The sequence below is a fragment of the Falco peregrinus genome, chromosome 7, assembly GCF_023634155.1.
Source record: "Falco peregrinus isolate bFalPer1 chromosome 7, bFalPer1.pri, whole genome shotgun sequence".
Taxonomy (NCBI): domain Eukaryota; kingdom Metazoa; phylum Chordata; class Aves; order Falconiformes; family Falconidae; genus Falco; species Falco peregrinus.
Genome location: NC_073727.1, coordinates 61,679,088 through 61,702,421, shown reverse-complemented (window position 1 = coordinate 61,702,421; position 23,334 = coordinate 61,679,088). Strand labels below are relative to the sequence as shown.

The window sequence follows — 23,334 nt, the reverse complement described above, 5'->3', positions numbered from 1 at the left end:
TGGGGCCGGGCCGGGCCGGGCCGGGCCGGGGCGGGCGGCGGCGGCGGGGCAGTCAGCCTGCGCGCTGGGCACCGTGCGGGCGTGCGGCGGCCGGCAGCGAGGCACGGAGGCAGCCAGCGTCCCCGCCACGTAAGTAGCTATTAATACGCCGGGGGAAAGACGGTGCCTTGCTGACGGGGAGCGGCGCGGCCATCCCTCTCACTCCCCTTGTCCTACTCCCGAGGGAAAAAAAAAAAAAAAAAAAAAAAAAAAGGAAAAAACCAGCCTCAAAAAGACTCAAACAAAATCTTCTCTCTGCATTTTTTTTTTTGTTTTTAAAAACGATTCCAATTTCTTCCTTCCCCCCCAGCCTTTCGCTTATTGCCCTTACAGCCCCCGCAGCAAGAAGTCGGCCCCCTTCTCGCCGTGCTGGTTTTTCCTTTCTTTGTGCGTGAACTACATCAAAACGCCGCGAAGGCGCCGAGCCCCCAGACAGAAACCCCGCCGTGCCGTGGAAACGTGAAGGCGTTCCGCTTCCCTTGCCCGTGGTTGCACTTTTTGTTCTGTTGAGGCGGCCGCGACAGCGACAGCGCGCTCCTTTTCGCCGGCGCGGAGCGGTGCGCCGCCGGTGCCTGCGCGGAAGCCGCCGGTGCGCGGCCCCCCCCCCCCTCCCCCCGCCGCCGAGCCTCCCGCCGCGCCGGGCGCTCTTTTGTCGGCCCGGCCGCTGCCCGCTCTAAGTTAAATGCTCCCTCGCTATTTCGCGGGGCATTTTCGGAGCGCCCCGGGCGCCAGCGGCGAGGCTCCCGCGCCATCTACAGCCCGGCCGCGGCAGCGCGGCTCTGCCTCGCCGTAGGAGAGAGAAAGGACGATCCCCGCTGCGCACAGCGCGTTACCTAACCTTTTGTTTTCGCCCGCGCTGCGCGCCCGCGGGAGCGGCGGCCGCCGAGGCCCGGCCGCGCCGCCCCGCGCTGCCGCCCCCCTGCCCCGCGCCGCCCCGGCACCGGGCGCCGCTGCCCCGCCGCCGCGCTGCTCCGCGCCCGGCCGCCGGCGGGAACAAAGGGCCGCGGGCTGAGCGCTCTCTCCCTGTGCCCAGGACGCGGCGCTGAGGCTGGTCGCCCGCCGCCGCCGCGCTCCCGCTCCCGCCCCCCCCCCGCCACACAAAGGCAGCCGCAGCTGGACGGGCGAGGGACCGCGCTCCACGCCAGGGCTCCGGTGCAGCGTCTCGGCTGGTCTTCTCCATACTCATGAACATACAAAGGTCAACCCCTATCACGATAGCACGATATGGGAGACCGCGGAATAAAACCCAGGATTTTGAGGAGCTCTCGTCCATACGGTCCATCGAGCCAAGCCAGAGTTTTAGCCCGAATCTAGGCTCGCCGAGCCCGCCGGAGACCCCGAACTTGTCGCATTGCGTTTCTTGCATCGGGAAATACTTATTGTTGGAGCCTCTCGAGGGAGACCACGTTTTCCGAGCCGTACATCTGCACAGTGGCGAGGAGCTGGTTTGCAAGGTAATGCCTCTGCGCCTTGTTCTCCCCCGGGTTGGCCGCCTGTCGCGTGTCGGTTTCCCGTGGCTCGCGGGAGGGCCGAGCACGGCCGTGTAGATCAATTATTAAACAGTTGAGATACAAAAGGGAGGGAGACGGGATTAAAGGCGCATCCTGTAACTTTTCCCTCTCTAGACAATGGCCACGTTATAGCGGTGGCCCGGAGCCAGTTCTGCCTCTTACCCGAGGGATGTTGTTCGGGAAAGGGCCGTTCTTTAAGTAGGTCTTAACGTGAGTTCAGATAAGGAGAAAGCCTCATCTTCCCTACTCTCACTTTTCAAAATGGAGTAGGGAATCCCCGGCTAATTTTAAGGTGTTGGGACCTGCTGGCTTCCTCGGTATTTTACTCCCCTTGTTCTGTGAGTTGGGGTACAGAAGAGGATGGAGAAGCAGGGGAGGGGTGGGGGGAGGTTGCCGTCAGCTTTGCCTTAAAAGTGATTTTAAAAAAGAAAAAATCCACATCGAATTAATCAGCCTGAGCTCCCTCACCGTGGAGGTTGTTTGCAAACAGCATCCTCCCCCATTGCACAACTGAGCAAGAATAAAACCTGCACACCTACGGTTTTTAGAGGAGCAGACAAAATAGCTATCCCACTCTTTGTAGCCTGCCTGCTTTTCCCTGCCTCCTCCCAGTTTGCTCCTACTATTCAAAGGTGTGCTGTGAGGGGAAAAGAAACCCACACGCGTGCACATCTGTGGAGGGACGTTTGTCTCTTTTTTCGGGCTGAGGGAATATTTTCCTTTGTTCCTAAATTATGATTCTCATTGCCTGTGGTGAGCCAGACTTACGCCCAGCACACTGAGGCAGTACCCAGTAGCAGTTTTTACAACTACGTAGCAAATTGCTACCTTGTAACACACACTGCAGTGTTTGTATTGTTCCCAAAATGCAGGATAGTGCCATTTAGCTACCCGGAGCAAATACCTAGCGTCGAACTAACTGCAAAACGGAGAAACAGACATACTGTAGCTTATTTATATTCTAGGGATTAATGGTGGTATTGCTGACTGTTTCATACTTTCTCATACTTGATTCATAAGAAGTTATGGACTAGCCTGTAGCAGGGAAGTGAAAATAATTGCTCCTGTTTGCTGTAAAGATTGGCGTTCAGAGGGCAGTTTAAATATGCTTGCTGATTGAGTTATAAAATGTGATGTTAAGGCAACCTAGGACTTTGTGTGATTATTTAGGGGGAAAAAGGGCCCGTGACTTTGCAAAGGACTAATACTGCATGCTGAACTGAATGCTTTGTTACTAAACTGAAACAGAACATGAAAATTTCTAGAATGAAAGCCCTGCTCAGTGCAGTAGTACAGTGCTGCACTCTAGGACATTGGCATCTTTTCATGAAATAAACAGATCCCACAAAGCTGCTGCTCTGCATGGAATTATAGGTGAACTTGCATAGCAAGTGGTAAAGCGGAGGCTGTGCTCTTTGTTTCCTGTTTGGTTTGCAGGATTAAGGCACTGTTTTGATAACAGTATGAACAGCATAACTGCAGCTCACAAAGAGTGGACGTTTATATTTTTTTTCCCTTCCCTTTAAGCTGTATGTTTTTGAGCTGATCCTGACATTTGAAAAGTATCAGTTTTTCCATATGTGTGAGGCACTATTTCTAGCCGTGCTCCAAAAATATGATCTTAGCCTGAATTGCTAGTTTGTGAATACGCAGTTGTCAGTCCTGAACTCATCTTAATTTAATGTGTGCTTTACAATGCCTGCAGTATCAGGACTACTATTTGTCAAGTAGCCTTCCAGCTAAGCGACCTGCTATCTGGTATCTTATTGAAGATGCTTAGAAATTGCTTGCAGAAACATTGGTTTAGATAACAGACACATACTGATGATTCTCAAGATTCATTTGGCTGCACCCACCGACTGTACAGATGCCGTTATTTGCTTCAAGGCTCTGTGGCATCCAAACAATGGTAACTTCTCATTTCCAGTTCCCAGCAAGAACTAAATCAAACTGCAGCTTGCTGGACATTTGCTGAATTGAGGCCAGGGATCTTAAAAGCTGGGATACAAAGAAGCCCTTCATAAAAGGTATTCTAGACTGTAGCAGTATGACAGCGCTTCCCATCTCCCCCCATCCAAACATAGTACTAGTGTGTATCCAAACCTACTTATTTAACATCGTCTGAGAACCACAAAATGTCACTAATTTATGTTAAGATAATCTAGTTAGGAGAGGATTCTGGAAAGGTGCTTTTTCATGTGAAGATTTGAGCTACATGAATGTTCCTGCTTAAATTTTATTTTATAGCAGCTGCTTTGTAGAAAAGCCATTCACTTACAATGTAGTAGTTAGGAGTTTTGAGATCCAAATGTCAATGAATTCTGCTCCGGAATGAATTACACACCAGGGATTTTAGCAGCACCCCCTCCCCACCCTGGTCCTGCTTCCCTGGCCACCGTGTCACCAGAATGCCTCAGTGCTAATTTAACCCCCTTAAAGCGTGTTGGATCTGTTTGGCAGCCTGCCTTTAAGGTTGTTTCTGCCTGTGCTGGACCATAGTAGCACAGGTATGGGGTGGGGGGAAAAAGAGGTGTGTGAGGAGGGGGTGTCCCTGTTTCTTGGGGTTTTGGTCCTGTTCTGCAGAAGGAATTTGTTAGGGTTGCACTCTGAAGTGTTAAATTACTCTGGTTTTGAAACCTCAGATAAATTTTGATTCAACCCTATCTCTCTCACTGTTTTGAAGCTTTTTAAGGCTTCAAAGAAAGCAGGGAGATTTGCCTCTTTGGAGAGGATACAAATACCTGCTATTGGAATACAAATACTAGAATACAAAAAGAAGAAAAACAACTGCAGTTTAAACCAGTTGGTTAGAGACCAATACCAGTTCTTCATTTTTATGTTCAGTTAGAATGACACATGACTACCTTAAATTCTTTTTACCAAAGTAACAAAACACCCAAGAGTGAGTTACATATTAATTGAGTTTTTATGCTGGTGGAAATGCTAATCCTTTGCTTTGTAATACCTCTGGAGCAGGTATAATTAAAAGTAAAACAACTCCTACCTGTACTTTGCTCATATTTTCTTTTAGCACCCTGACTTCTGTTATTCTCAATGAAGTCTTTCTTTTTTCTTGTAATGTGGGCATTTCTCAATTGACTCAAATTCTGATTCATTCGTCATCACTAGATTATAGTAACTTTTTATATTTGGGTTTCCCAGCAGCCTTTTTAATTCTTACAGTTCATTCATAAGATCAGCGATAACATATTTACTAGTAAAGGGACACTTTGCTTTTAATGGAGCACTTGATTGAAATGCAGAGAGTTCAGGGTGGTTTTGTCTTTGCCTTTTGAAGGATGTTTGTCTGCACTCCAACAGGCAGGGCTATTTCCCGGGTTGTCCTTCTGATCTTATAAACAGCCATTGTAAAACTGAGACTTTGAAAGTGAAAGTGACTTTGCTGTTTGTCAGAGATGAAAAAAAGGCAGGAAGTAAATATGAATAGCAATAGATGATACTTTAAAGCTGAAAATCCTAATGGGTTAATAAAATCAAGAGAGGGAGGCATGTGTATCAGGGTGGATTAAATGTGACAGCTTCTCTTAATACAAAGCTACTGGCTGTATTCTCCGAGTTTATTTGGATGGAAAATAGAAGATAAACATGTTTCCTTCTGAGTACTGCCCTTATACCTCACTGATGTTCACAGGTTAATTCAGATTACATTTTAAATTTGATCAGCTTTTAGCTAATGAAGCTTATTCTTGCTACAGGTTTTAAAGACTAGCCTTTCCTGTCAAGGTTACGTGCATCTTCGGTGGGGGCTGTATAGTCTGTTTTGTCTTGTCCTCAGTGCCTTGAGCTTGTGACTTCCTGTTTACATCGGTGCAGCTTCAGTAACAGCATAAATTGTACTTAAAGATGGTTCTGTTAACAGAATTAGATGTACTGCAACTTCACTGTCCTTCGTGTTGCTAACCCTGGCTTTACTGTCATTGTTCCTGCAGGTTTTTGATATTGGCTGCTACCAGGAGTTATTAGCACCATGTTTTTGTCTGCCTGCACATAAAAATATCAACCAAATTACTGAGATAATTCTTGGGGAGACAAAAGCGTATGTGTTCTTTGAAAGGAGCTATGGGGACATGCATTCGTTTGTTCGAACCTGCAAAAAGCTTAAAGAAGAGGAGGCAGCCAAACTCTTCTATCAAATAGCTTCTGCTGTTGCACACTGCCATGATGGTGGACTGGTACTGCGAGATCTCAAGCTGCGAAAGTTTATTTTCAAGGATGAAGAAAGGTAAGAGTCTCCCTTACTTTACAGGTGGGGATGCCTGAGGTCAGATATTCAGTTACAGGCACTGTGCCCTTTGTTGTCACCACACCATTCATTTGTGGTACGCAAGGTGTCACAGTTTATTTTCCTCTGCAACCTGATCATGGGATGGATGTGCCATTTTACCTTCTGGCTTAGGCTTTGGAGTAAAGTAAGTATAGAGCGCTGTTTGCATCTGTGTCTGGCCTCTGCATCTCCAGCTAGAGGACCACCCTCAGTCCTGAGGAGGGGATAACTCCTGGAGGATGGCTCTGCCTTACTCTCTGGTGTAAGGAGCTCCACTATCACAAGTGCTGCTGGTGTTAAAAGAGGAAAGGAGCAAAAGATCCAGTATGTTAAAGAGGGTTAGAAATGACTCGTTCCAGCGAGGAGGCATGAAGAGGAAGAGCAGCCAAGTGGTTAATGCTGACATAGGTTGGAGGGAAGGGCCATCAGTGCTCTGAAGGGCTGCCTTGAAGACAGCTTCTTGTTTTCTGTGCTGGAAGAGTCTGGAGGCTGCTTCTGTGGCTGTTATGTGGTCACTAATCGTACTAAGACTACAACTGCCTTGCTGTGTGTGTGCGCCTGTTTTTAGTATTACAGCTGTTGTGGTACTTGAGGAACTATTGGTTTTTGTTGTTGTGTTTTTTGTTGGTTGTTGTTTTTTTTTTTTTAATATCTCCTCCCTGCACATCCTTCTCACAGTATCTGGGCGGGAAACGATTTGGGGAAAGAGTATGGGAAGACAGGGAGAGAAAGAATGCTGTATGCTCTGGATACATTGTTGATGTGCTATTTCTGATGCTGAGCTATAGCTATATTGTTGTATCTGTGGAAACTTCATGTGCCTTTCCTTGTGGTTACCACTTTTCATTATGTTACATCATGTATTCACTTGCAACTTCCATGTAAGGCACCAGAGTAATAAACACTGCCAGACTGATGCCAGGCTTTCACAGAGGCATTAAACTGGAAGATGACCATTACAAACAAAAGAAACTAAATGAGGGCAGAGCCTGCCCTTGTGCTTCTTCATATCTTGGTAGAAGATGGGGACATGTATTTCCCTTTTAGTTAAATCCTACAAATTGTCTGAAAGCTTGTTCATAGTGAAATGCATGTTCTGGAGAGCTTTGTTAAAAATAACCAGTGCATATCAATTCCATTTGGGGCTGTTTGGGGAAGTTATAAGCAACAGCTGAGGCACATAAGTTTTCAACAGACTCAGTAAGTCCGTGATCTGAGAACTAGAAAAACTAATCCACAATTCAGTCAGGAAAGAGAAATTTGTGGCCTTAAAATAAAAATTACAACCATCTATCCTGTTTAAATACTTTCTACTTAAATGTTATTACAAGATAAGTTTTGCAAAATAAACTTCTTTAAATCTCTTTACAAACTGAAAAATAAGGGACATATTTGCACTTCTTAATTCAGTTCAGGCAGTTCTCTGCAAATAGCTATTCCTTATTTCTATACTGCAGCCCTGATACATACAATTACCCATTCCTCCTCTTCAAATAAAAAAGCCTAAAATGAAACCAGCTTAATGTCCATACAGAGAGAAACGCAAAAGAGAGATGTAAACTGCACTTTCACAACTTCTACTCCCAAGTTTAATAATTAAATGCCATTTATAGCACCTCTGATGCAAATAAGACAGCAGCTTCTACAATGTAGAGGGGAGGGATTGTTTTCTGTTGTGTCTGGTAATGTCCTAATGTTTAAATGGATTTTTAACTTTTTTTTTTTTCCTGGGGTTATATGTAAACTTGTGTGGTTTTGCATGAAGGCCAGGACTCAGAAAAGCTGCTCCAAGTGAAGGCAGCATGAGCTCAGAGCAGTGCAGTGGGAGCAGACGTGGGCCCGTGCTGAATACTTTTGAACTCCTACCCTGCCTCTTACTAGGAACTGAATGCAACACAAGGCACAGGGCCAAATCCTTTAGCCACCCAAGAAGAGTGGTGTGTACTATAATAGCAATGTTTGCTTTTATGAATGTTTTTAACGTAACTGTCATCTGCAAAATCACAGTTACTCACTTTTGAACAGTGTCTTCTAATTATACAATAATTCACTTTAAAGGTCAAATAGGACACACTGGTTATTTTTAAGATAATCATAGTGTGGTTTTCTACTGGACGTAATGTTGATTTGTAAGCAGGGAGTTACTGTAATCCTTTCTCTGCTAAATAAACAGAGATGGAATAGTGTGAGGTAGAAATAGAACCAAACAGCGCTGTCTTTTTTCACATACTCTGATCATCAGACTGTAATCAGTCATCACTTTCAATGTGCTGCTATATTTAGGCTGAAAAATCTTCCCTGTCCTTTTGGGTGCACAGAGGTGTTTGTGTGTTGCTTGCACAACCCTCCAAGCTTGCATCCCTGTGAGGATGCCTGCGAGCTGAGCAACCTGCCTTTCAGAAGCTGCCGTCGGCAGCAGTGCCTGGGAATGGGTGCTGCACCATCTATTGTTCTTTGATACCGGTAATGAACCAAGGAGGAAGAAAAGAGGTGAAAATGATGGTTTGAGGAATATGTGTGAACTCTACTGCTGTGTTGCTTGTTCTTCAGTAGAGCTTTTTCTTAGTAGTTCTTTTCCTAACTATTTCTTCAAGTCTGTTTTTCTGCAGTTCACCTTAAGTACCTACTGCTTTGAAATTTTATCCTCTTGAAGACTCTCATAGCTTTTATTTTGGTAGAAGATGGGAAATCCAGTATGTAGGTAACACATGAATGGAAAACTTGCCTTTTTTTTTTTTTTTTTTTTTTTTCCCTTTTTCCCCCCCTTCTCCTCCCAGTAAGATACTACTTTGCTCTTAACTGAGAGCTGCCAGACTGGAGGAGCCAGAGAGAATGTGATGGATTTATGAAAACAGTTCCATTTGTTTAGAAAAGAAAACCAATTAAAGCTTTTCTTAGTATATACTCCTTCCATTGATCCTAATGACATCCTGGTAGTTCAATATGAAATGAAAGCTCCTAGAGTTTTGCAGAGGGGTGCATACAGCGCTGAAACTCTTTCCATCCTGTTCCCATTATCTAAATTACAGCTGGAATTTGCAAAGATTGAGGCACCTCTTCTAGCAGCCTCATGAGTGCTCTTGGCCGCTACTGATGTCACTGCTAAGAATGTATGTTATTTGGATGTTGCAAATGGCAACATTTTTGCAACAAAGTTGAAAAAAACCACCCCAAAAAAACCAAAAACAACAACCAACCCCCCCCGCGTGCCCCCCCCCCCCCCCCCCCCCCCCCCCCCCAATCTTTGGGATGTCTGTAATGAACCAGAAGGTAGAAAGGTGGAAAAAAGTAATGTTGGAGGCTGGTAGTGCTGAGCATTTTGTAGGGGTCCTAGTCTTGCTAGTGATGTTTTCTTGATGAGCTAACTCAAAGGTTGACTTTGATGGTGTGTTACATCTTACTCCTGCGTGTGTGTAAATACATCAGCACTTGAAGTGAAATCAAGAATTCCAGTGTGGAAACAAAAACAGTTTGTCTGTGTCAAGGTACTTTATCTACAGCTAGTTTTAATCCTGAACTGCAGGCATTTTGAAGATGCGGTAAATTGCATTCCATGAAGCACATTTGTATAAAAGAAGGCTGAGGGGGTTGTGGTTTTTGGGGCGAGGTGTGTCTGTGGTTCCATTTGTAATAGATGAAATACCTAGTCTTGTAGTATTGAAATGAGAGTTAAACTCCTTAAACCTGCAGCTGATCTTGAAGCAGAACTTCTGAGACATTACAGCATAGCTGGAAATGTTTTGTAACACTGGGTTAGCAACAGTAGCGCATCTATTAAATGGGGATAGTGACTTTCAGAGCACTGGAAGTCTCACCGAACTTTCTAATGTACCTATAAGATTCTTGAATACTTCAAGTATGGGGCCCTTAAACTTCTAAATGAAAGTTCAATCCAATACAGTGGAGTTGAGTTAAGACAAAACCCATGGGTTTTTTTATATTTTCTGCTTCCACTCATGTTGGTAACTTTTTCTTGTCCCGGATATTAAGCCAGGTCAATGTTGATGTTGTGGGGCTCTTGCTTTTGATTGTTTTTGCTGTGTTCATGGCATGGTATTTACAGTTTTTCTTGTACAGCCTGTCCTTGTAGTAGGCCATTGGGCAGAGCAACTGTGCCCTTCTTCTAGCTGGTGTCCCATAATGATGTTGCAGAACAGGTAGGGCTTTTTGGGCTGTGCTAAAAATAGTACTATACACAGTATATAACTGATAAAGCAGTTCATCAGTCTGATACAGAGCACATGCTTTGAGAAAGAGCCACCTCAAAGATCTCAGAATTAAATCAAGCATTTCTGTGTTGGTTGTTCCAATGCTTTTCTTATTACAAGAATATTTCTGCTGTCAGGGAATTATTAATTTCTTTAGTGCATTTTTAAGCCTTTAATTATATTAAAATATTAGCTGTCGTAATATTTGAAGCTTAAAGACCTTGTACATTCATCATACTTGTTGAAGGGAAAATTAAGATAATTTTAGTATTTAGATATTGTAATTTTCCTGTATTCTTTGAGTAAATATGAGGCAGGTGGGATTCAATAAAAATAAATAGAATTTGACACTTTTTGCTCTGCACCAGGGGAATTCAGCCAGTACAATGCACTAATTTAGGAAGCCTGTGTTAGCATAACATATTTATTTGGTGCTCTTAGAATGTTTTTTGCTTCTCCCCCACCCCCCCCTGGAATTTATCAGCTTTGAGTGGATGATGCTTTAAAGTGACCTAGTTAGTTGTTTACAATCCTAGCGATACAAACCTGATCCCACAAAAAAATACAAAATGCATATACCAATCTTTCTCCAGGTAGACCTTTCATTTTCTTACAGTAGTAAATTTCTTCCCCAGTATTTGTCAAATTGTAATGCAGTCAGCCACTTTTCTCCCATGGTATTAGAACTTGCTGTTTTACTTACAGTTCCATAAAGAACAGGTAAGTTGACGCTTTCCTTAAGTCCTAGAAAGAGAGCCCTGAAGTGGAAGAAAATCAAACAAAATAGGAGTGCTCTTTAAATACCAGAAAATTTAGAAGTAAAACCAGTCTTGATCTGTTTTGTCATTTAAGCTCTTCACATTACTCTCAATGGGGCCACAGGACCAAAGAGCATAAATTCTTCAGCAGTAGAGAATTATAGGTCAGATTCCAACCCAGAAATTACTATTCCTAGAATATGGGGAGGAAGGCAAATTTCTTCACAAGCAGCAAGTCTCTGCTGTCAAACTCGGGATGGAAGATTAAGTAGTTGCACAATTGTTTTCCACAGAAGAGTTTGTGCTCCCTTTTGCCTTCATGTGGTTTGGTTACTGAGCTTCTGTGTTCTCCTGGTGTTCCTGGGAGCAATGAGCTTTGGATTTGTTGAGTATGTGGTATCCTTCCCTGTGGGGCACAGAAGGCTATCTGTGGATGTTGAACATCATACAAGCCCTGTGAAGTGCTTAAATCTTCTCCCGAGGATATAGATAGATTGAGCTATGCCTGAGGTCATAAATGAAAGCAAAAGCCAAGGATGAGAAATAGGAGTTCCAGCAGACCTTGAGTCATCTCAAGGCCCTTCAGTGAGACCATGAGTGGTGAGAGCCTTTGCTTCAGTACCCAACTCTGGAGTTTGCAGGAGGTTTTACCCTTGGACTGTGCTGTCGTTTGGTATTTGGCTCATAGTGGGACCTGTATCTTCTTCACTCTTCAATCTTTGCCCCTTTGCAGCCTCATGTGCTAGCTCTGCTGAAGGGCGGTGTTGAGGTGCAGCCCCATGCCATGCTTGGAGCAGGAAGGGAGCCCTGCTTGGGGGCCTGCCTGCCTTTAGGCTGGGCTGTACTGCTACAGGTTGTCACCATGTCCTGCCTGGCGTCCCCAGCCACACTGTCTGACTTTCTGAGAGGTCCCTCTGGCTGAATGCTGTGTTACATGCTTGCTGTAATGCCAGATACGGGTGCCTGTCATGAGATGAATCTCTCCAATGATAGGTGCTTTGTGGTCCCTGGAGGTAGATGTCTCTTGAGACATCTTGCATTAAGAGTTCAACAGCTGGTCATTTTGAAGACATGGAAACCTCCATCCATAATCTTGGTGCAAAATACTTCATGTTGAATTTTGAGCAGAGACTAAGGACATCTGTGGATGTCTGTGCTGGGGATGAGGAGGGGTGGTGGGGAGCCCAGCTAGCAGTGGCTGCAGGAGACTGTCATGGTGAAATTCTGCTGCCTTTTCTTCTAATTGTCCTTGTTATTACACCACAAGATTACTTCAAGTTTGGGAGGGAGAGGAAAGGTGGAGATTGTAAACAGGAGCCAATGTGGGGCATATTCAGTCTTAAGAACCTGCTTTTTGGTAGATGTATATTGTTTGGTTTACAGACATCTAAGCAAAAGATTTCCAGCGGGGTTGTGAAATAACGGCACTGCTTTGTCTTGGAGGTGCTGAGCACACCTACTGCAGCCTCAGAAATCATAGGGCTTTTTTCACAACATGCCGTTGCGTTAACAAAATAAAATTTTGGTCTCCCTGTGGAGTTTCCCGACACATCATATGAAAAGACCTAGAAAAGATGGTGAACACAGCATACAGTTGACAGCAGAGCCTTTTGAAACTCTGACCTTTGGTGCAGTCTGAAAAGATAAAAGCAGGTGAAGGAGCTGCCCTGAGCCAGATGCTTATCAACACCTTGCAGTATTGTAACTGAGCCCCTCCGCAGCAGGGTCTGCATCGGATTTCAGAGCCTGCATCCAAACGCACACATTGCTACCTACCTACCTACCTACTTCTTGGGGAATGTGTTGTCTCCTTAGGCAATAAGGGCATGGCAGAAACTATGCATGTCCTTACGGCATACAGGACAGGCTGTTCCCAGCAGTAGTATTTGAGTGTTGTAAAGCTGAGGTCTTTGAGGCCCCAGCCCTTCGTGGAGGTGTGCAAGGGGGTGGTCTCAGAGCATTTTGTAAGTGGAATTCTGAGGGGGAAAAGAGCCAGCTTGAAAGAAGTTAAAAGGCCAAAGTTGCTGGGTCCTGCACATCAGGAAGGGGGTGCAGGGCAGGGCTGAGTGTGCTGGTAGCATCCCTTTGGAGGAAGGGTGGGGGATGTGTCATTTTTAGAAGCTTCCTCATTCTGCGGAAGTACCAGTGAGGGAATCTTCCCTTAGGAACAAGGTTCATCCTGTAAACCTGTTCTGCCTGCAAGTCCCCCTTGTCTTTCGAAACGTATCCTTGAGCTTGTTTCATTATGCAAGAGACTGTTTGTCTGACAGCCTTTGTGTAGGGTTTGAGTGTTGGTTTTTTTCATCTGAAGTTGTATAGGATGTTGTGTGGTGAAATCCCAGGCTGTGTGCTGTTACGCACTGGAAGGGATGAAAGGAGCAGAGTTTAAATTAATGGCATAACATTTCCCCTCTGATCCCGTGTGCCTCACCGCCCCCAGAGGAGATCGGGTAGTTCTGAGTTCAGAACAAGTCTTTGCACCAAGCTGCAAATCATCTGCAGGGGGTTTCGTTAGCTGCCTTCACCATCTTGCTGTCTTCATGAGGGCAGCCTACTTCTGCATTATTTAGGAGAGATTTCCCTTAGTTAAAACAATCAATTAGCAAAAGATAACTGTTTCCAGTGTGAACATTATTTAGGAGAGATTTCCCTTAGTTAAAACAATCAATTAGCAAAAGATAACTGTTTCCAGTGTGAAGCTTCCCTTTTATCCCCCCCCCCCCCCCCCCCCCCCCCCCCTTGTGACTTTAATGGCATCATTGTGTTCATGCTCATCTTGTCTTTATGATGGGTTCTAGCAACTGACCTTGATTAAACGACCTGTAAATTATTGGCCACATAGGAGCAATCCTTGATCTACTGGGCAGTTGATGGCTTGAGTGCTTCTACCTAGGGAAAGGCTTTCCTGGCCTCTGTCAGAGTAATGTTGAAATATGAGATAGCATTGCTTGGGTGCCTTCATTTTTATGTGTAGGGGGGAATATTGTGAGGCACCGCTTCCCTTTAGATGTTGCTGGTTTATGTTTACCTGCAGTCATTTTAATAAAATGGCAATTCAGATGGTGATGATGGTTCTTTTCTGATCTCTGGAGGCATGAGGCTGCTGTATAGAATCTGTAAATCTGGACCATTTGACTTTGACCAAGCCTGAACTGCAAGTGCATGGTGTACCTGGAGTGTCCAGAGCAGGATGGCTCCTTCCATCCTCTCCCAAAGCAACTGATCTGGCTGTCATCTGGGGGATGATGCTGTATTAAAATTGTGGGTCTGGTCTGCAGTTAGTGTTTCCAAAATGGTAACGGTGGCTGAGCTGTGGCTCAGGTGTTATTTCCCATACAGATGGCATTGGGGACAGACTAGAAGCAACTGCCTTCATTGAGTCAGGCCTGCGTTCCTTTACTACTGACTGTTTATTCACTGCAGTGGAGATATTTTCCTCTAAAACACTCAGACTTTCAGTCAGTATTTCTGCTTTAAATGTTCCAGATTTTTTTTTTTCTCCTGCCTTACGAGCTTAGAGCCCTCTGAATAATTCCACTGACTTTGGTATGGAAATTATGTTTGCTTTTGAAGAGCGAGTGTGAATGCCAGGTTCTTATAGCCCTGGCTTCAGTGTCAAAAGGCAGGGTAGCAGTAGCCCCTAAGCTCTGCATGGAGGAATAATGCGAATCACTGGAAAAAGTGGAGGATGTACAACAAAGCCGTCTGCCAGAGTGCTAACTCCGGAGGTTGCATTGAGAATCTTCTGGAAGACGTTTAATTGATTAGGTTTTGTTACATTACTGAAGAGCAAAGTCTGAATGCAGTCAAGTAATGAATGGCATATTGATAAGAAATTCAGAGTGGTATTGTTTTTCATGGGTTTCCCTGACGGTTTCTATGGGGACAAAGACGCGTTTCCCGTCCGAGTGCTGCTGCTGCCCTCTGATTGCACTTCTGTGGTTTCATTCACCAGTAATGGGAAAGCATTCACAGGCAGAATAGCTTCCCCTTTTTATATAGCCATGATTCAGGGTTGTATTTTTTTTTAATGCATTAGACTAACACAGTGTTTTATCAATGATCTGATAGATGCATAATGCTCTTTTTCCAAGTGCTTATTCAGGGTCTGCATTAAAACTTGAAATTATGTACTGTAATTACGTAAGCCTTGACAAAAGTCTTTGTTGCCCTACAGTATGTGTACAAAGTGATTCTCATCCGGCTTTGGCAGTGGCTTACATTTGAACTTTAGGGATTAATTTTGTTGCAACCATTTGAATGGTTGAACTCGAATGCTGATGCTTTTGGAGAACTTTTTTTCTCTTGTGGGGGTCTTTCAGTTGACTGATGGGAATTATTTAGAGAATGAGATTTTTTTAGAAATGTGACTGTAAAAAAAAAAAAAAATTTGTCCTTTTTCTGCTCTGTGATGGGAGGCCCTTCAAAGTTGATTGTGATTTCACATCTCAGTGTTTGATTTTGCTTCTGTCCCTTGCCTGCCAAGTGTCAAATTTAGGGTTGTCCAGTTACTCTGCAACTGGATGCACTCCCCACCCTTTGCTGTGGAGGCTCTGTATTTTCAGAAAATACTTGCAATTTTGAGGGTCTGTTTGTTGTTGTTGGCTTCTATTCTTTTTCCTGGGTATTTGATTTCAGTGCTTCCTCTGAGAGAGCGTGTGGGGGAGAGAGAGATTTCTTCTCATCCAGCACTTCTCTGCATTTCTGTGTATTTAGACTCCCCTCTTTCCTGTCCCACTCCACCACCACTGCCCCATGCCCCCCCCCCCCCCCAAAAAAAAAAAAAAAAAAAAAATCTCTGCCTTGCAGAAAACAAGAGCTCTTTTAGGTAATGCTTGAAATGTGGAGGAAAGGAAGGCCAGCCAGAGCGGGATCGCACAGAGACGGGGTGCTGTGCACTGGGAAGCAGCAGCTCCTAAGCCAGGCTGCTTCTTTTTGATTGCCTGAAAAAACGTGAAATGACTGTGAAAAGGGGAGTGAGACTTGCTGTTTACACCTGTGTATTACTCAATTGTGGTACAATTACAGGCTGTTCTGTATGCACGGTTGAGGTACTGAAGTAATCCATCCATCACTGGTGAAAACAGACTGGAGTGGGTCTCCCCAGCCTGGATGCTAGCTCGTGGCAAGGGGTGCTGCCAGAGCCAAGCCAGGGTCTTTGGCAGCAAAAGCTTGTGAGTGCTTCCGTGCACAGGCTGTGCCAAGCGGGTGAGCTGCCGTGCCGAGCTTCCTGTGCTCCCTGTGCTGTAAGGATGGAAAACCTGCATTGTCACTTTCTGCAAAGACACCCAGCCTTACAGGTAGAAATGGGGACACCCAAGTTGCTTATGGTGATAATTGGAAGGGGGAGAAAGTACACCAAGGCCTTGTACCTGGCCATATGTGCTCAAGAGATACAGCTCCTGTAGTTTGCAAGGGAAATGTGTACCTGCACGGAGTGGTGTGAGCACCGCCTCGTTGCAGAGGAGCCATTTCACAGAGGAGCCATTTCACCACTTGTACTTTACACACAAGGATGTTACTGGTTGGGGGTTTGGGGACTGGTGAAGAGGGAGGAGGAAGACTGAAGGTTGTATTTTTGTTTAATTTGGGACCTTTTGTTTCCTCAAAGCCTGTCAACTCAGGAGGGTGAAAAACCTGGTTTGAGTGTTTGCTTCATTTGGCCACAGCTTATGGAAGAGCAGGCAGATAAGGGCCAGCTGTTGTTCCATTTGCTTGCTTACACAAAATCCGCTGTAGCATGCACAGAGGGCTGCAGCACCTTGCAAGAAAAGCAGGACAGGGATAAGGCTTTTGCATGCTGCTTCTGATTTATTGTCAGTAAATGGTTTCTCCTCTTGTAGAAAAGGATGAATGTTTTTACACACCTTGCAGTCTGCTCTATGTGGTTTTGTACCACATCCATTGTAGAAAATAAGAGATTAATAAATTCCGATAATTTTCTGTAATATAAAAGCTTCTTATTGAACCATTTCTCTAAATTTTTGGGCAACTCTTGGAAATGTAAAATAGGATGGGAGAGTAAACAGTTTCCCTGTGCTGTTGACACTGAGATGGCAGAAGAGTGTGTGTGTGGGTGAACTCACTCCTGTAAGTTGTTTATAAATAGCATGCTCTGCCCCACTCCCTGTGTGTGTGTTCTGCTTCTGTTAGTTAGCAGGAGTGAGTCGATGCTTTCCTGTCTGGCAGTTCAGTGACTTAATGCATGTGTGAGTAGCTGGTCTCACCGGTTTATTGCTACACATCCTTTTCTATGGAAAAACTGAGGTGGGCAGTGCATATGGAACCACAACTCATGTCCCTGCCTTCCCTTTGATTTCCTCCTCTCTGTTCTTCTGTTCTCTGCCCTCCTTGATGTTCAGTGTTTGTTGGTTTTATGGGGTTTTTTTGTTATGGTGGTGGTCTTTTTTTTCCCCGTGCACATTTCTCCTCCTCGCTGCTTTTCCTATGCTGTGCAGGTGCAGGAACATGTTGAAGCTGTTCATCGTGGAAGGACTGTTCTCTAGTCACCGTGCTGTTTTGGACCCTCTGAGCTGTGTACAGAGGGAAATTGCTGTGGTCTTGATAATTGTAGTTAAGTTTCTCCATGCAGCCAGCTTCCTTTGTGAGGTATTGCTGCTGTAAAATATTGTTTGAGTGCTAATGAGGGGGTTGTCCATCACCGGGAGAGGTGCTGTTAGGCTGGCAATGGGTAATTAATCCGGAAGCAGGTGTGTTGCGCAAACCCCCACAGCATCAGCGCTGGAGGAGAAAACACTGCCCTGTTTAAGGAGAGAAGGAGCTGCCTTGACACACTGTGCTTGGGAGCCAGGTATTCTGAATTCTGTATTTATGACTTCCTGATTCGAGGCACGTTGCCAAAGGGGCTTTCACCTCTGCTAGTAAACGTCTCTAGCTGTTGAAAAGGTCCAAGTGTCATTATGAGAGTTTATGGCACAGTTGCCTCTGGAGTACTCCACAGAGTAAAATGCTCTTCTGTTGGTTCAAAGAAGATAGTGCTGAGCTGCCTGGAACCAAGTCTCAGCCAAAGCTGGCCCAGCTGTCTTTTGCAACTCAAGCTCGAGCAATGTTGTCTTCAGTAAACATTTAAGAAACAGGGCTCTCCTTGTCTGTTTAAATGCCTGTAAAATGATGTGCTTTAGTCGAGAGACGTGAGCTCTGCTTTTTGGGGTGATGTTCAGTCCCTGCCTGTGAATGTCTGTGGTATGGGAACATGGCCATGACACAGGGCTAAGAGTGAGCGTACAGACCAGTGAGGTTGAGGGACGAGGACAGTAGTACCTAAAGTTGAGTTATCATCTCGAGTTGATGAAAGGAAAGCCTGCACTACTGCTAGGTTACTCTTCCATCCAGCTGCACTGGGCAAGTGCTGTTGGTGGTGTAGTGATTCTGCACTCAAAACCAACTGTTGCTGGCAAATAGTCTAAAGGGTAATTGCTAATCCTTGTGGATGCCTTTAACAAGGTCAGATTTTTAAATATAGTTACAGATGCTAGCAGTGAGAATTAAAAGGAAAGAAAGGTTATGTTCCATCTAGTGCTGTGACAAGCAAGTCTGCATTGTTTTTTCTGCTGCTGTGTGATATCCCTAAAGGAAGAAAATTGTCTTGCAGCACAATGACAAGTTCACAGTGCTTTGCAGGCAGAAGGAGCCTGCAGTCTAGATCAAGGCATCCCTGTCATCTTTCTGTAAGCCCTTTGCTAGCCTCTCCATTCGTTCCAACATAAGGAGTTCCTCTGGTTCAGCTGGGTAGATAAGCTTGCTGTTAATCTTGGTGGTGTTCAACTCATCTGATCTCCCTTTGCCCAAAGGTCTATTTAGGAAGACTGAAATCTGTTAAAATTGCTTTTCCTTAATGCTGGGATAAAGGAAAATGTTGGTCAGAGCGACCATTTTATTTCTTTTGAACCTTGTGGAATTCCAGGTGCAACCAACTGCTCACAGGTGTGAAGGTGTCAAAATAACCTTGTCTGGTTAGGGCTAGGCTTGTGTTTGGGCATGAGTCCTACACAGGTACATTAGAGTGCAGCCAACACAGGAAAAATCTTGACAATTATGTCTCCTTTTGGAAATCATATCTATGTAAAGTTTACCAAACGCATGAATATGGCAATTACTTATCAGTAGGTCTTAGAAATATATGTTTACTGGACATAACTGTATTTGAAATCTGGTAGCTGTGCGTGGGGCAGTGTTTCCTATGTGCCTCTAATATCTCTAACCAGCGTAGAAAAGACAGTATCAATTATCTGTGACAAGTGCTGGAAGTGGGAGTTTAAACTGATGCACTTCTGCGGTTGTTGAATTTTGTAGAGTATTACTGTTACAACCATGTAATTGTAACAGACAGGAATTTGTGTTTTGATGTTTGCTTACCTTGATGGTTTTGGTTTTTTTGCCCGCAGGACTAGAGTGAAATTGGAAAGCCTAGAAGATGCTTATATTTTAAGAGGAAATGATGACTCTCTTTCTGATAAGCATGGATGCCCAGCCTATGTGAGTCCAGAGATCTTGAACACAAATGGCAGCTACTCTGGCAAAGCAGCGGACGTGTGGAGTCTAGGCGTCATGCTTTATACCATGCTAGTTGGACGCTATCCTTTCCATGACATTGAGCCTAGTTCCCTCTTCAGCAAGATCCGTCGTGGGCAGTTTAACATTCCAGAAACTCTATCCCCCAAGGCAAAATGCCTCATACGTAGCATACTGCGTCGGGAGCCATCGGAAAGGCTGACTTCACAGGAAATTCTGGACCATCCATGGTTTTCTACAGATTTTAATGTATCGAATTCAGGATATGGTGCTAAGGAAGTATCAGATCAGCTGGTGCCTGATGTCAACATGGAAGAAGACTTGGACCCATTCTTTAACTGAGCACACAGACTGGTGTTCAGAAGGTACACAACCTGGAGATGGACGCATGAAGGAGCCCTTCCTGACCGTGTTAAATCACATCCTGCATCAGCCTAGCTTGGTAGCAAAAGACACTCGGAGGTCCTCGGATTGAGAAGGAACCTCCACAAGGAGCTAATATAACAAATGTAGCATGGGGACAGACTGGGGGTGGGGGTGGGGGGCGGGGGGAGCTTGCTATCAGGTTAGATTGATTTGGAGGAGAAAAGGCAGCATGGAGCAATTGTAGCTTCTCACCTTTTTGGAGCCAAGGAGACTGCACATGCCAATTCTGGTGCAGCTGTATCACTCCTGTTTCTGTTCCATTAAAAATAGTGGTAACTCACAACAAATAAAAACTTTTTTGCCTCAGCTCACATCTTGGCATCGCACTGTTAGATATTTAACTTCAGCCATTATTCAGGGAAAGTACAATTGGCTAACATTTTTTTTAATCGGATGTCTAATAATTAATGGGATTAATTTAAGAAAAAAATTAGGTGCACAAAGACGGACATGAAAAGTGGGTGCTAAAAACAAACAAAATTTCAGTTCATGTCTCTTGATAGCTATTTTCAACTCATTTCTTCTAAATAAACTACTTAATATTCTTGTCAGGAAATGACATTTTAATGCTTTGTTCCCTTAAGGGGAAGTAACTGTCATTTAACAAGCTGTTCTGTTTTGTGTCAAATGGTTTGTTGCAGGAAGCTATTATAACTCGAACTTCCAGATGCATTACTGCTATAATGGGGGGGTTGGGGGGAGAAGAAAACTGTATAATTTTTTTTTTTTTTTTAAGATATGAGATAACTGGCTTCCATATCTGCCATGCTGCACGTATATGACTAGAGAGGGCAGAAAGCCCTTAATCATGTCTTTATCTGAGAACCGATCTCTTCTTTAACTGACTGGCCCACATGTAAATAGAGGGCTCTTTATTATTGAAGAAGAGTATTGTGGGGTTTTTTTTTTCTTTAAATTCCTCTCAACTTGGGAAAAGAATTGTTTGGGTTTGATTTTTGTTTATGTCCAGAATAAGAAATAAGAGGGTATTAATAAGCTGAACATTTATATTACAGATATTCCTCTTGAAACATACACAGTAATATGCACCTTTTGTATTGTCAAGACTTATTCTATTTATTGAAGAAAATGTCACAGTAGTGATGTATTAAGCCAGTACTTCAATTACGGGTTGACTTGGGATGACATGTTACATGCTGTAGTTAACACACTTCTTTTCTGTTCAGGTATTTCTGTCCCTAAATAACTTTTTATTTAGCTTCTTTTTCTAGATAGCTTTATTTGATTTAGACTGGCAAATGTTTTTATTACTGCTTTTATATTGCTGTATGATATTGAAATCTCTTGGCATAAATATTTGTGTTTCCAGTACCTCAGTTGTTCTGATATTACTGCCTGTATATGTTTTGTGAAGTGGTCATGTTTTTTGGGTAGGTACATGTGGACTCTGTAGTATGTAAATGTTACTTGAATTTGTGCTTAATTATAGTATGTGGCATGTGCGTACAGCTACTTGGCATTTGACGTATGGATGCTATTTGCCTGCCTTGCAGGAAGGTTATGGTCCCACTCTCAAGAGGATGTTTCACAGTTCTTTATCAAGAGACAAAGCTAGCTGCAGCTGACCTGCCTTGGTTCTATTTTGGTAACTAAGAATATAAAGGAGCAATGTTTTTACACTCTGAAGATGGTGCTGTGTCAAGAAGGACTTTTTTTTTTTATTTTATAAGTACCTTATAGGAGGAAAGATTGGTGATGTGCATGGTGGGGTTTTACTGCCTCTGGTGCTTTGTCATGTATTTGGTTTAATGTTTTTGTCCTAATCTCTTCAATAAATAAAATTGTGCATATTTAACTAAAATTCAGTGGTGAACAATGTTCTTGCTGAACGTCTGAGGTGCTGCAGGAGTTTGCTCCATTAGAATCATTTAGCTGGTATGTTTTGTGCTGCTAACAAGCTCTTGCCAGACTGTGAGCTGAGAAAGCTTGGCACTTACATTTACAAGGTTACACTGTAAGCCTTCTCATCAAAAATTTTACCATTTGCTATGAATGAAACTGGCTTTTATTTTGTTTGTTTTCTTTTGGCTTGTCCCTACCACTTATCAAGCCCATTTACCCTTTTCAAGGAGGGTATTGAAATGCCGTGAGAAGTATGTCTTTGATGATGGGAGGCTCTTTGGCTGGTGAGGGGAGATATCAAAATGGAGCAACCTGGAACTTGCACTTTCCAAAGTCCTGAAGAAACGTGCATCTTGCATTTGCACCTCAATTCCAGAAAGGATAGATCAGAAATAGCATCTCCTCGTTTACCATTTTTTTTTTAGGGTCAGATTCTGTTTCTGTCATTCATCTTGGATAACAATTAATAGATGCAGGTAGTGAGATCATGCAGAAGTACATGTGGAGTAATAAGGTGCTTTGTGAACATTGAGGCAGGATAGATGAATCCTGGTCCAGTAAGAAAAGACCATTTCAACTGGCCTTTGATTTGAACCAGAATGCAGTCTATTTCCAGCAGTTCTATGGTTTGAAAAAGCTGTAGGTAGCTGATGATCACCCCTAAAGAAACGCCACAACCCCAAACCTCTCCACTTCAAAATAAGTGTTACACCAAAACTGCTAGCATAGGGATTACTGTCAGGCTGGCTAACTTTGTGCTACATGATTTCATCCTAGGTGATCCCTGACATGTGTTGAATATTTCAGTTGGTAGGTTGAGAATTAAAACCATTGAATATAGCACCAACCAGAAATGTTATTAACATGTAGAAACACTTGAATATCAGTTTTTAAATGATCTGTGTGCCTGCAGCCAAAGTTTAAATTACTTGAAATTCTTTCAAATCAAACTCCCACAATAAATGTGCTTTATAGAAAAAAACAGATTGTAATCAGTCATAGAAGGGGAGGGGGGAGTGCTGAGGATTTCCCTCTCCCCCACTAAAACTTATGTGAACGGCTTCTGTTCTGTTTGGGTGGAAGTAGTTAGATCTTATTTTACAGCAACCTGCATGCTTGGTTTTTCACTGCCAGTAATTATATGAAAAATGTGTCTGACTAATGATTGCTCGTTTGCAGTGAATTTTTTATTCGAGGGAAAAGCTTTCTTGGTATTGCTGCAGAGGAATCCTTTGGCAGCTGAAGTCAGATTTACAAAACGCTGAAGGGGAGCCTTGTTTTCTGAGCTTCCTTGTCCCTAAAGTGAAACCTGAGAGGGGGATCTGTGATTCAAAACAGCTGATTTCTGGCTCTTTTATTTTATTTATTTATTTATTTATTTATTTATTTTATTTCTGCTTCATGGGCGCTGTTAGTGGAGTATGGGTATAGTACTGCTTACTGCAGAAATGCCTCAACAGCTTTCTTAGCGCTGCTCAACTCCTGATTTGGGTAGTAACTGTAGTGGGATGCAGGATTTTGGTGAGCAGAGGCTGTTCGGATGGGCTTAGCTGCCTCCCAGTCCTGGAAAAAGGGATGATCATCTCATAACTCTGCAGGGTGAAAAGCCATGCCTACAAACAGAACCATTGCACAAAACTTGACCCTATGGCAGATGTTGGAGGCAGAGACCCCTCAGCCCCTCTGTCTCCTCTACCCCTCCCAATTAAAAA

The 23,334-nt window shown here is 43.8% G+C and overlaps 1 protein-coding gene across 2 annotated transcripts; it reads left to right on the top strand.

Moving 5' to 3' along the window:
* Window positions 1–8: 8 nt before the first annotated feature.
* On the top strand, window positions 9–21,581 carry TRIB2 (tribbles pseudokinase 2). Of its 2 annotated transcripts, none has more exons than XM_055810692.1 (4): window positions 9–129; window positions 1,073–1,493; window positions 5,501–5,793; window positions 19,207–21,581. In XM_055810692.1, the coding sequence occupies exons 2-4, from the start codon at window positions 1,224–1,226 to the stop codon at window positions 19,673–19,675; spliced, it is 1,032 nt and encodes a 343-aa protein (XP_055666667.1). In that variant the 5' UTR covers window positions 9–129; window positions 1,073–1,223; the 3' UTR covers window positions 19,676–21,581. The 2 variants fall into 2 exon arrangements, with proteins under 2 accessions (XP_055666667.1, XP_055666668.1); XM_055810693.1 differs by having other exon boundaries at window positions 53–129; window positions 350–1,493.
* The last annotated feature ends 1,753 nt before the right edge of the window (window positions 21,582–23,334 follow it).

Bases quoted from the DNA above. Each gene is read 5' to 3' on its own strand.
- TRIB2 (XM_055810692.1), top strand. From the start codon at position 1,224: ATGAACATACAAAGGTCAACCCCTATCACGATAGCACGATATGGGAGA. The intron at 1,494-5,500 runs GTAATGCCTCTG...TTGTTCCTGCAG, and splicing joins GCGAGGAGCTGGTTTGCAAG to GTTTTTGATATTGGCTGCTA. The intron at 5,794-19,206 runs GTAAGAGTCTCC...TTTTGCCCGCAG, and splicing joins ATTTTCAAGGATGAAGAAAG to GACTAGAGTGAAATTGGAAA.